This window comes from Gekko japonicus, unplaced genomic scaffold, assembly GCF_001447785.1.
Source record: "Gekko japonicus isolate JY-2015 unplaced genomic scaffold, Gekko_japonicus_V1.1 scaffold596, whole genome shotgun sequence".
In the NCBI taxonomy this organism is placed as follows: domain Eukaryota; kingdom Metazoa; phylum Chordata; class Lepidosauria; order Squamata; family Gekkonidae; genus Gekko; species Gekko japonicus.
This window is the reverse complement of record NW_015174859.1, coordinates 594,317-607,056: the sequence shown is the minus strand read 5'-3', so window position 1 is coordinate 607,056 and position 12,740 is coordinate 594,317. Positions and strand designations below refer to the sequence as shown.

General features: G+C 51.9%; 1 protein-coding gene across 1 annotated transcript in view; it reads left to right on the top strand.

The window, feature by feature from the left end:
• The window catches only part of LOC107121681 (NACHT domain- and WD repeat-containing protein 1-like), a 48,087-nt gene that overhangs the window by 1,056 nt on the left and 34,291 nt on the right, over window positions 1-12,740 (top strand). The window contains exons 2-10 of the mRNA XM_015424648.1: window positions 755-892; window positions 1,047-1,104; window positions 1,956-2,041; window positions 2,645-2,764; window positions 7,028-7,319; window positions 9,644-10,904; window positions 11,103-11,306; window positions 12,185-12,347; window positions 12,461-12,578. Of these exons, the coding sequence (XP_015280134.1) occupies window positions 755-892; window positions 1,047-1,104; window positions 1,956-2,041; window positions 2,645-2,764; window positions 7,028-7,319; window positions 9,644-10,904; window positions 11,103-11,306; window positions 12,185-12,347; window positions 12,461-12,578 (2,440 nt within the window). The remainder of the gene's footprint in view (window positions 1-754; window positions 893-1,046; window positions 1,105-1,955; window positions 2,042-2,644; window positions 2,765-7,027; window positions 7,320-9,643; window positions 10,905-11,102; window positions 11,307-12,184; window positions 12,348-12,460; window positions 12,579-12,740) is intronic.

Sequence of the window (12,740 nt, the reverse complement as noted above, 5' to 3'; positions counted from 1 at the left end):
CTTTTACAACTGATCTCCAGCTGACAGAGACCAGCTCCCCTGGAGAAAATGGCTGCTTTGAAGGGTGGACACCATAGCATTGTACTATGCTGAGGCCCCTCCCCTCCCCAAACCCCGCCCTCTCCTGGCTCCACCCCCAAAGTCTCCAGGTATTTTCCAACCCAGACCTGGCAACCCTACCCTCATGTCCTCAGTCAGGCGTAGGGTGTGGGGGGGGGAGCTCCTTGGGTGAAGCCAGCAGCCATGGTCAGAGCAGAACAGTGGGTTTCCGGCCCATACGGGATGCCCCACGGCAGCTCTCTGCAGGGAAACTAACGGGGCTGCACGGCCCCTTCAAGACCAGCTGCTTGACTGTGGCTGGGAGGCCGCTGTGCAGGATTTCCCCACGGAGAAACCTGCCTCCCACAGATACCCAGCTGCTCGTGAAGATGCCACAAGACATAGATTTCATAATTGGGCTATAACAGACTGTCCTGGCAATGCAGCTGGAAGGTTCAGAGAATTTCAAAACAGTGCAGGAGTGGTTTAGTTCAGGGGGCTTCCTGGCGACTGCGCCCCAGGCAGCCTGCACTCGGCCTCAGCACCTCCATCGCCCCCCCCCCCCATTTACCGGCCTCCCTCACACCCATCCCCTCTGGGGCTTCAGCAGCCCGTAGCTAGCAACGTTTTGCTGGGGGAGGGCAATTTTTGGCCTAGGGGGCCAGCCATTATATGTCTGTATGGAGCTATGTGCATTCTTTCCTTCCCGGCCCAGACTGTGCTGGTTCAGATGGGGCTGATCGACAGACCAGTGTACTTCAGAGCTGTGGAGTGCACAGCTGGAATCCTGTGCCTTGTCTCACGCAATGACTTCCCTGTGATCCCATGCAGCCTCCATTTCACCGTCAGACATGTAGCTACTGTGGAGCTTAGGGGAAGGAGAAGCCAAGACTCAGTTTGGGGGCCCTGGAAGAAACGTTAGGGGGCCAGGCCCCACGGGCCCCACGTTAGCTACGGGCCTGGAGAGAGTTCCTGCTCTCTTTCTTGTGCCTTTGTCCTCTCCTCAGGCCTCAGTCATCTGCAGCTCCACCGGTCTCTGGCTAACCTTTTGGGGCTGTTGCGAGGGTAGGGCTGGCAGGTACACTGGCTAGGGTGGCCAACCTCCAAGTGGGGCCCGTAGTTTATTATTAATTCATTTATTTAAATTAGTATCCTGCCCTCCCCGCAAGTGGGCTCAGGGTGGGTGACAACAATGAAGTAGTTGGCAAGGGCTCCCAGATGTGTGCCTCCCCCCCAAAAAACAAGTACACACTGCATGCACACAAGAGGCACAATTTGGTCTACCTTACTGGGGAATCGGCGCTGCGGTGGCTCAAGTGGTTAAGACGCTGAACTGCAGGCTGTGGAAGGTCGGTAGTTCAGCAGTTCGAGACCCGAGTGTGCCACATGACGGAGTGAGCTCCCATCTCTAGTTCCAGCTCCTGCCAACCTAGCAGTTCGAAAGCAAGAAATTGCAAGTAGATAAATAGGTACAACTTCGGTGGGAAGGTAACAGCGTTCCGTGCGCCTTGGTGTTTAATCATGCCGGCCACATGACCATGGAAACGTCTTCAGACAGCGCTGGCTCTTCGGCTTGGAACCGGAGATGAGCACCGCATCCCTAGAGTCGGACTCGACTGGCTTTCGAGCAAGGGAACCTTTACCTTTTTACTGGGGAATCAATTTTATGACTTCTGTAGAAACCAGGATGCCGATGTGTCCTGTGGTGTAGAGCCAAGAGAGGTAATGTAATTTCTGCAGGGGAGTGGCCCTATAGAAAATTTGCCCTGTTCTCAGTGTGCTCCTCTGGCATGCAAGCCTGGGCCCCAGAAGACAAGGCGCACTGGATACTTTTGGAGGGCCTTGCAGAGAAGCCATCTGGAGCCGACGGAAACCTATGGAAGGCCCTTTCCTTCAGCCTTGCTCTTTCCTTGCAGACTCAGCCGCTGAGAGGAATGCACTCATGGAGGTCGCCTACCCAGAGGTGCAAGCCTTCTGCCAAAAACAAGGTTTGATGTTTGAGGTAAGCCAGGTGCCCCCCCCAAAAAAAACCTGTAGGCATGACCTCCGTGCTGGGCACGTCGGCCTGATCTGGCCACTTTGGGGGTGGGGTTCCCCCACTGGCCGGATCAGGACCAGCAGATTGGGGGCCCTTTCAGTGGGGGAATCCCCGCCCCCTGGGGGAACTTGGCAGCCCTACCAAGGACTGGATTGCTGAAAGGCCTCAGCTGAAGAAGCTTCTGTCTGGTGGGGGCCCTTCCTTGATAGACTACACTTTTTCTGGAGGAGGTCAGTCCCCAGACATATCTGACTTTGAACTGATGCTGATTCCTTCTCTCGGATGGTGAGGAGAGAGGCCCTGAGAACTTCCCTTCCCACTGGAGGCCTGCTTCTGAGGGGCTGTGTTTCCATCCCACTGGGGGTCTGGTTCTGAGGGGCTGTGTGTCCTTTTCACTGGAGGCCTGCTTCTGAGGGACTGTGACTGGACCAGCTCCAACAAGAGAGCAAGACACACACAAAAAGGAGAGCTCCATTAGTACTAGCTTTTAGGAGATGGTCAGTTTTGTTTTGCATTCTTAGAAGACTGGGTCAACTGCTAATTCTCACCACTCACTCCCAAATCTAGATGATTGATCTGAGATGGGGCATACATCATGACATGGACACTGGCCATATGGCTACGACAGCACTCCTTCTGGAGGAGATCAGACGCTGTCAATCACTATCTGTGGGTCCCAGCTTTGTTGTAAGTACCATCTGTGTGTAGAACTTTGGGGATATATGCTATTGGGTGGAGTGTGTGTAGAGAGTGACTGGGGAAAAATCGTCCTGGGGAGGGGGTGGAGCAAAGGGAGGCCTAGTTGTTTGTCTCTCCAAGGACTAGGGTTGCCAAGTCTCTTACCTGGCAAAGCGGGGGGGACCTGGACCCGTTCGCGCACCCTGATGACATCGCCTGGAAGTGACGTAATTACGCTGGGCACATAACTACACAGTAAAAGATACATAATTACCACTTCAGTAACATTCCACAATCCAAAATAATCCAAGATAGTCCAAGGGATTTTGAAGGGAAATCCCATTTTTGCACTCCATGTGCTTTAAGTCCCAAAGCAGTCCTTTGTCTCTTCAAAGAACAGCAGGTGCAATAAACAGGCAACAACAGGAGACCAAGAGAGCAAGAACAGAACTCTCTCTCATTGGGATTGAACAATTATAGGCCAATTCCAGTCACAAATTAGATGTGGCTATTAGCCAATTGCGAGTGGGCATGGGTGTGCCCAATTGTTGGTTGTCATAGCTGCAACATAGGATTGGCTAGAACTTTTGAGACCACGCCTGCAGTCACATGACCCCAAACTCCAGCTTCTCCATTGCTGACGTGACTTTTTGCAAGTGAGGCAGAGCCAGGTCTGCCAGAGACCATCAGGTCTGCCTCTTCCCTTAGAAGTGTGAAAGAATGTGTGGTTATATGGCATGGTTATAAAGTTTCTCTGGCCAAATGGTCGGCCATTTGGCCTGCGAGAGGAAATAAGACACAGCATGTTATCAGAATGTAATCACAGGAGAAGGCATGGACTTTTAGAAATCAATATTTCTATTCAGGAAGGAAAAGGAGTTTGCGGTTGGGAAGTACAATACCCTGTGTGCAGAACTGTATTTTCCTTGTTGTGATAAATAGTTGCCTTGCCCTTATTTCCAACACCTGGGTTACATGTGACTCCCTATAAACTGGCCGAGCGCCTGGGTGACTGTGGATCACAGCCACCACAGGAAAGGCTAATCTACACATTAGGTCTTTTATTAAGTTGGGTCCAGGTTCACGGCAGCTGTGGCCCTATTAAGCATGAGATCACAGCACAGGGGGAAGGACAGGCACCCTTTTCCTGAGCGAAAATGCCCCTGGGAGTGGGATGTTGTTCAGTCTATTGTGGGGCTGCCTATGCACTGAACACTAACGCCTCTGTGGAAAAGGTGGGCTTGAGGAGGGATTTGATGGAAGTGAAAGAACCAGCATCACACAGATGTTCTGGGAGGCACAAAGGGAGGAGTCAGCCAGGGGTGTCTTAAGCCCAGAGGTAAAAGGGGGTGAGGGACAGAGAGGGTTGTGGAGGGAAGTGCTGGGTCTGGGAGGCAGGGTTGCCAACCTCCAGGTGGGGCTCTGTAATCCAAACAAAAAAGTGTGGTTATATTAACGAAGTATATATTTCAACAGCATTAAAGAGTGCAATGTCAACAGATCATAAGCACATTCACATAGTAAAGGGAAAACTCATATATTGTACAATCCAATCACACTGTAATGGAAACCACAGGCAATCTCATAGACGCTTAATAGTCCAAGACTCTAATCTTCAAAGAGAGGAAGGAATGAAGTGCTGTGCCAACAATTAAAGTACTTCTTTCAAGATAGTAGACTGTTGTCATTCTTGGTCGTAGTGTACAGACTTCAAGGTGCTTCTGTAGACAAGATATACAAATTGTTTTAGGCTGCTTTCTCTCAAGTACTCACCTGCTTCCAAGTAGTTCTATCCAAATAACTCTATCCAAACATTTTCGGCAGATAGAAAGCAATATTCCATCCACGGGATTGCTAGCCTAAATGCCGTATCACCAAGGCTTCTTCACAGATGGATAATCACTACACACATCATAAGAACATCCTTACATGGCACAGAAAATATTCATATCTTCACAAAGGTTTCCATCCATTCTTTGTGTAGATATTTAGAGTCCAGTGGCACCTTTAAGACCAACAAAGGTTTATTCAAGGTGTGAGCTTTTGTGTGCAAGGAACACTTTTTCAAATACATTCAAATATAAGTTCTAAACTTATAGACAGGGATTTAACAGCAAATTAACATGTAACATGATGATGTTTAAGTTATGCAAAGTGGAAAACTAAGGTTGATTCTGCATTTGCATTTTTAAAATTAGTTTCATGCTGCTGTGACGCTGTCTTTCTCTATGCTTGTTTGAATGTTGTTTGGAGAAGATTCTTTTAAAACAGTGCAGAGGTGCAATGACAGTGGAGCCGCCCCAAAGGACGATAAACATATGTGGACGTGCAAAAGTATGCTAGCACCCTTGAGGTGTGAAAACGACACCAAATGTAGACAGCTTTTTTGAAGACGGAGTCAAAAGGCTGGGACACCGGTGGGAAAGACAAATGCAGATTCAGCTTAAATAACAAGGCTAGAAGGTCAACAGTTGTAAAGCAATAAATATATCATAATAGCAGATAAATGTCTAAAGGTGTTTTTTCTAACTGTGGGAAGTAACAGAGAATCTTAATTATCTCCTCTGAGGCACAGAGGGCGCATGAGCTAGATGTAATGTTGTCAGCAGACACGAAAGCTCATACCTTGAATAAACCTGGCGTTAAAGGTACCACTGGACTCTAACTTTGTTCTGCTGCTTCAGACCAACACAGCTGACTACCTAGATCTATCTTTGTGTAAAAAGGTAAAGGTAAAGGTTCCCTTGCTCGAAAGCCAGTCGAGTCCGACTCTAGGGTTGCGGTGCTCATCTCCGTTTCCAAGCCAAAGAGCCAGCGCTGTCCGAAGATGTTTCCATGGTCATGTGGCCGGCATGACTAAACACCAAGGTGCACGGAACGCTGTTATCTTCCCACCGAAGTGGGGACTACTTGCAATTATCTTCTTGCAATTATCTACTTGCAATTATCTACTTGCAATTTCTGTTTAGCGTCTTAACCATTTGAGCCACCGCAGCTCCTACACATATCTTTGTGTAGATATGTACAATAGATTAGTTTTTCCTTTAATTATTTATTTATTGTCAGATTTATACCCCGCCCTCCCCGCAAACCAGGCTTCCAATGACATAAATACATGATAAAAACATACATAATACAAATTAAAACATAACAGTTCAAATTAATACATTACAAAGTGCTGGCGGCAGGTAAAATTCAATCAGAAGGAATGCTTTCAGATGGGTTTCCAGCTCCCAGCATAAAGTGCTTAGATGTTATTCTGCTCATCACTCTTATGGTGGCTGCTCAATGATGACTTTGTGGGCCGTGCACTATATGAATGTATATTTATACTTATGAACTGTTGAGATTGCACTCTTTAACAATGTTGAAATATGTACTTCGTTAATATAACCACTATTTTTGTTTGGATTATATAGCTCCACAGGGCTTTTTTTTTGTAGAAAAAGCCCAGCAGGAACTCATTAGCATAATAGGCCACACCCAATTAGCACATTAGGCCGCACCCCCATGTTACCAGAAGTGTGGTCATCCAGCCACACCCACTTTTTGCTTCTTATTCTGTTTACCTTGTTTGTTGTCAAAACCCAGGGCTTTTTTGTAGCAGGAACTCCTTTGAATGTTAGGCCACATACCCCTAATGTAGCCAATCCTAATGAGTCTCTGCTGTTGGGTGTGGCCTATTATGCTAATGAGTTCCTGCTGGGCGTGGCCAACTCAGGAGCCAGCCGGAACTCCGTTCCTTTGAGTTCCTGCCCAAAAATAGCCCTGTGAGCTCCATCTCTCTGGTTCTCTCCTATATTGCATTAGAACCTCCAGGTGGGGCTTGGAGTTCCCTCCCAGAATCACAACTGATTTCCAGACTACAGAGATCAGTTCCCCCGGAGAAAAGGGCTGCTTTGGAGACTCTGGTCTGTGGCCTTCTACCCCAGTAAGGTCCCTCCCCAGGCTCTACCACCCAAATATCCAGAAATCAGCCCAGAGTTGGCAACCCTTCCCAGTGGGCACAGACAGGAAGCTGTTGTGGGGTGCCACGTGCTCGGAATGACAGGGAGGCGTGTGATTTTATTTACTTTATTTATTAATTCAATTTACACCCCTCCCTTCCTTCCCGCCGAGGCAGTAGAGGGGGGTAAGGGGAGAACATAAAGGTTTTCACAAAGCTTCTGTGAAGTCCAACAAAGTAATTTGTCCTTAGGAGTCTGAAGGACCACATCAAGCCAGGACCAGGGAAACTGGCTTACTGGCTGAGAACTGTTCTCCCCACCACAGGCACTGCTGGGCAATCAGTACGGTCACTGTCCTGCCCCCCTGACCATCAAGGACCAGGAATTCGAGGTCTTCAGGGCTCACTTCCTGGGGGAGCCCCACACCTTGCAGCTCCTGGCCCAGTGGTACCAGAAGGATGAGAATGCTGTCCCTCCTCTCTACGTCCTGCACCGCCCACCCCAGGCCAGCCCTGCCCAAGAGAAAAGCGTCCTCCTGGCCCTGCGCAGGGCTGCCCGGGAAGCAGAAAGGCACGGACTCATCAGTGGGGAGCAGCACCAGCTTCTCCATCAATCAGGTGTGATTCTAAAGCTGTGGACGAAGGAGTTCTGTTGCTGCCCAGTGGACCTCCAGACATGTTCTCGACAGTTGCTCCAAACCCTGTGTGGCTGAAACCCAGGGCCCCACAGACACAGAAGAACATAAGAGAAGCCAATGTTGGATCAGGCCAAAGGCCCATCCAGTGTAACACTCTGTGTCACACAGTGGCCAAAAATACCGTGTGCCATCAGGAGGTCCATCAGTGGGGCCAGGACACTAGAAGCCCTCCCACTGTTGCCCCCCCTTCCCAGCACAAATAATACAGAGCATCACTTGCCCCAGACGAGAGTTCCTATCTATACCTTGTAGCTAATAGCCACTGATGGACTTCTGTTCCATATGTTTATCTAATTCCCTCTTGAAGCCTTCGGTGCTTGTAGCCGCGCCACCTCCTGTGACAGTGAATTAATCACTCTTTGGGTGAAGAAGTATTTCCTTTTATCCTTTCTAACCCGACTGCTCAGCAATTTCACTGAGTGCCCATGCTGTGAAAGAGAAAAGGAGCACAAGGCTAAAGGATAGATGCTGGGAGACTGAAGACTTGGCTGAACAGGAATGATTTTTAAACAAACCAAGAGCAGGATCTTGCCTGGCTGGGGGGTGAGGGATCAGTTGTTTGATTCTTGGATTCCCGTTGCTAATCTGCTTGCTGCTGTGAGCAGAAAAGGAGCCGAGGTGTGTGCAAAAGGCACCTAATCCCAAAATCTACAATTTGGATCCAGGTTCTTGTGACCCAAGTTGCATCTCCCTCTAGCCGCTCAACAGGTGTGAGGAACTTTTCACAAGTCTCACAGGGCCCAATGTGGATCAGGATTGTGGTGCCGGAGAGCGAGGGGTCATCAGCCCTTCCCCACCCCCTGCTGTTGTCCTGACACAAAATGGTCCCAAGGGGCACTTTTTGCCCTCCTAGCAAGCCTAGGGTTGCCAACTCTGGGGGGTGGAGCTTGGGGAAGGAACTCATTGGGCATAATGCCTTTGGCCCAATCTGCATTTAGCATTTGCTCAGTTGTTTTACCAAACCCACACTGGAACAGAAGAAGATGCAGTTCAAAACCACGTTCAACTACCCCGGGCCAACACCGTACTGACTGCAGAGTAAACCCCCCCCCAATGGCCATAAAACGGCCATAAATCTATGCAGACAGCCACAATAAAACCAGAGATCAAACGAAGTGAAAGCCGGCATGCAGTCTGGACACTGCCATAAAATGCGACACTCAGTCAAAATGAAAGTGGCATGCAATGTAGACGGGGAATTTCTGTTCCAGTGTGGGTTTGGTATAACAGCGGAGCAAATGCCGGATGCAGATTGGGCCATAGACTCCACCCTCCAAAGCAGCCATTTCCTCCAGGGAATTGGTCTCTATTGTCTGGAGACCAACTGTAATACTGGAAGACCTCCAGGCCCACCTATAAGGCGAGGGTGCACATGCAGCAGCCCCCACTGGGTGCAATAACAATGCTGAAGCTGTTTTGGATTGTGAAAGAAGTGGCACAAGGGCGGAGGCTGAATTCCCCACCAAGTTCAAGTTCAAGATCAAGTTCCCTGCAGGTGCCATGTGGGGCGAAGGGTCAGGAGTCCAGTCAGGAGAACCCCCCCCCAACCAGACACATGGCAAAAGGTCTCGCATGGTCCGGGGCACAGCAGAAGCGACGCAACTGCTGAGGGAACGATTGTGCTCGTAGATGTGCAGGTATCATTCCAGCACGGGAGGAACCTGGAGATCTCAATGCTGAAGCTGTTTTGGATTGTGAAAGTGACACAAGGGTGGAGGCTGAATTCCCCACCAGCACCGTCCCAATCGGAAATGGGCCCTGCGGGGCTTGGGCGATCAAGTTCCCTGCAGGTGCCATGTGGGGCGAAGGGTCAGGAGTCCAGTCAGGAGACCCCCCCCCCCAACCAGACACATGGCAAAAGGTCTCGCATGGTCCGGGCCACAAGCAACGCAACTGCTGACGGAACGATTGTGCTCATAGATGTGCAGGTATCATTCCAGCACAGGAGGAACCTGGAGATCTCTTGGAAGTACAACTGATCTCCAGATTACCAAGATCAGTTCCCCTGGAGAAAAACGGTGGACTCTGTGGTATTATACTCTGAGTAGCTGGGGTCAGAAGGATGTCAAGGACCTTGTAGTGACATTTCCCTGTACAAAAATCTTTGCTGCACTGTCGTCAATTCCAGAGTCTGGAAATTCTGTCTGGGGCCTTGGGGGGGGTGTGTGTCTGTGGGTGTTCTTCCTTTCCTCCTTTCCTTTCTCATTTACCCGCTCAGCTCTCCCCCTGCCCTGTCCTTTACAGAGATGCACCGGGAGATCGAGGCTGGCCTCTTCAGCGCTGGAGACCCTGGCCTGGGTGCACTCGTTTTCTTCAGGGAAGCCGAGGACCTCATGGTGCCCCAGTTAGGTGGCGAGAGCCCACAGCTGGGGGAGAAGGAGGCAGATGGTGCCCCAGACTCTGAGGACCAGCAGATGTTGGCAGCCCTGAAGGGGAAAATCACAGCCCTGCACCCCCAGCAGCTCAAGATGCACACGGTCCCACGCAGCTGGGACCCCGCCTACCTCTGGCACAAGCCACGGTCCAAGTACCTGAAGGAACTCTGCAAACAGTTCTCTGCTGCCACCAGTCAGCACGTGCTGGCGATCCCGCGATCCCAAGAAGGTGGCCACGGGCAACCACGCCGTCTACTCCAGGAGCTGGCCCACCACCAGTCTCTCGGACACGAGAAGAGCCAGGCCTTCTGCTGGCAGGGGGCACTGTTGGACCGCATCTGTCTGCGCATGAAGCAGGATGCAAGCCAGGCCCATGCCCCGCTCGTTGTCCGAGGGCCGCCGGGCTGTGGGAAGACAACCTTGCTGTGTCACCTGAGCCGGGCTGCGCAGGCCGTCCTGGGGCCGGGGGCGCTGGTGGTGCTGCGGCTGCTGGGGACCTCCCAGCTCAGCTCTTCCCTCGACAGCCTGCTCCACAGCATCTGCCTGCAAGTGAGCCTGGCTCTGGGCCTGCCCTCTCCTCACTCAGAGGGTGCAGGCAACCCCGTCTTGCTCTTCCGCCACCTCCTTCTCCAAGTCTCTCACCAGGGCACGAAGCCCCTCATTCTTCTCCTGGACTCCATGGAGCAGCTGGGCATGCCCAGAGGTGCCCATCCGGCCTTCTGGCTGCCCAAGATCTGCCCTCCGAAGGTGCACCTCGTACTCTCCACTCTGCTGGCAGAACATCCTGCTCTGCACCAGGTCCTCGTAGGGCCTGAGGACTGTTTCGAGATGGGGCCTCTCTCCCAGGAGGAAGCTGGAGAGGCACTGGCCAAACATCTGGCTGCTGCAGGGCGGACAGTCACCCCTGCCCAGCAGGCTTTGTTCCAGCAAAGTTTCCCAGAAGGTGGGCTTGCCCTGCCGGTGGCACTGGCCATCGCCGAAGCCCAGCGATGGGCTTCAGGCACTCCACCCTTGGCGCAGGCAGTTTCACTCTCAGCCACAGAGGAGGCACATCGCCTCTGTGGGTTTCTGGAACAGGTCCACGGCCCCATTTTGGTGAAGCGCGCCCTGAGCTACCTGGCCTGCTCCCGGTAAGTAGGGGATGGCTCACTGTCAAGCCAAGATTTGGGCACTGCTGCAGAAAGGGTCTGGGAACATAGTGAACTTGTTTGGGGTGATTGGCAAGAGATGTATGAACTGATGAGGCCGGGGAGGGGCTATATCTGGTCTGGCTCCCAAAGAGCTGCCAGAGCAAGAGAGAATTTCTGGCGCTGCTTTCCTTCCCCTAGGTCTGGCCTGTCAGAGACAGAGCTGAAAGACATCCTGTCCCTTGACAATGAGGTCGTCTGTGAGATTTACCAGCTCCGTCCTCCTCCAAGCATGGCAGTCCTGCGTGTCCCGCCCCTCTTATGGGCACGGCTGTACCAGGACTTGGCAAAATGGCTGGAGGAGAGGTGGGCTGACGGCTTCCTCCTGGTGGGCTTTGGACACAGGTAAAGAGCCTCGTGAAGGTGGCTGCGGCTGTTGCTCCTTCCCTCCAAGGCCACCACAGGTTGTCGGGAATTGTTCCTTTCCCCTCCATGACAGCCAGTCTGGTGTCGTGGTTAAGTGTGCGGACTCTAATCTGGGAGAACCGGGTTTGATTCCCCACTCCTCCACTTGCACCTGGCCGGATGACCTTGGGCAAGCCATAGTTCTGGCACAGCGGTTCTTGAAAAAGAGCAGTTCCTGTCAGAGCTCTCTCAGCCCCACCTACCTCACAGGATGTCTGTTGTGGGGCGGGGAAGGGAAAGGAGTTTGTAAGCCGCTCTGAGACTCCTTTGGGTAGTGAAGGGTGGGGTATAATTCCAATCTCCTCCTCCTCCTCCTCCTCCTTCTTCTTGAAAAAGAGCAGTTTCTGTCAGAGCTCTCTCAGCCCCACCTACCTCACAGGGTGTCTGTTGTGGGGAGGGGAAGGGAAAGGAGTTTGTAAGCCGCTCTGAGACTCCTTTGGATAGTGAAGGGTGGGGTATAATTCCAATCTCCTCCTCCTCCTCCTCCTCCTCCTTCTTGAAAAAGAGCAGTTCCTGTCAGAGCTCTCTCAGCCCCACCTACCTCACAGGGTGTCTGTTGTGAGGTGGGGAAGGGAAAGGAGTTTGTAAGCCGCTCTGAGACTCCTTTGGGTAGTGAAGGGCGGGGTATAATTCCAATCTCCTCCTCCTCCTTCTTCTTCTTGAAAAAGAGCAGCTTCTATCAAGAGCTCTCTCAGCCCCACCTACCTCACAGGGTGTCTGTTGTGGGGCGGGGAAGGGAAAGGAGTTTGTAAGCCGCTCTGAGACTCCCTTGCGTAGTGAAGGGTGGGGTATAAATCCAATCTCTTCTTTTTCTCCAGGGAGTTTGCAGCGGTTGTAGAAGGACGCTACTTGTTTGCTCCAGAGGAAAGAACCCGGTGCCACCTAATCCTGGCTGACTTCTTTAGGGGGACCTGGAGCTGGGGCATGAAGAAGCCGGTGGAGCTCCCATCCTCGAGCAAGCCTGTGAGCATTGACAGGAAGGTGAAGCCCTAGAGTTGGACGTGGGGCAAGGAGTGGGCAAAAGCCAGACGGGGCAGGAAGGAGCCCAGGCGAAGTCTCTTCCCAGCAAGCAACACGAATCCCCTTTGTTGCAGGTCACTCCTCAGCCTCTGTGGTTCTCCGGCACGACAGCCAACCAGAGGAAGTTGAACGAACTGCCCTTCCATTTGCTGCGGGCAGGACGGCTGGAGGAGCTGCAACGAGACATTTTCGGTGAGGGCTGGCAATTGCCATGTTGGGCTGAGTTCCACTGGGCGACGGCTGCATGCAGATGGGAGGTGGTGGTTGAAGGTATTTTGTCGTCTCAGGCCGCCCCCCCCCCATCACTGCCTGGGCTCATGCCAAGCCCCTGCGGCACTCCTGAGCCTGGCCCAA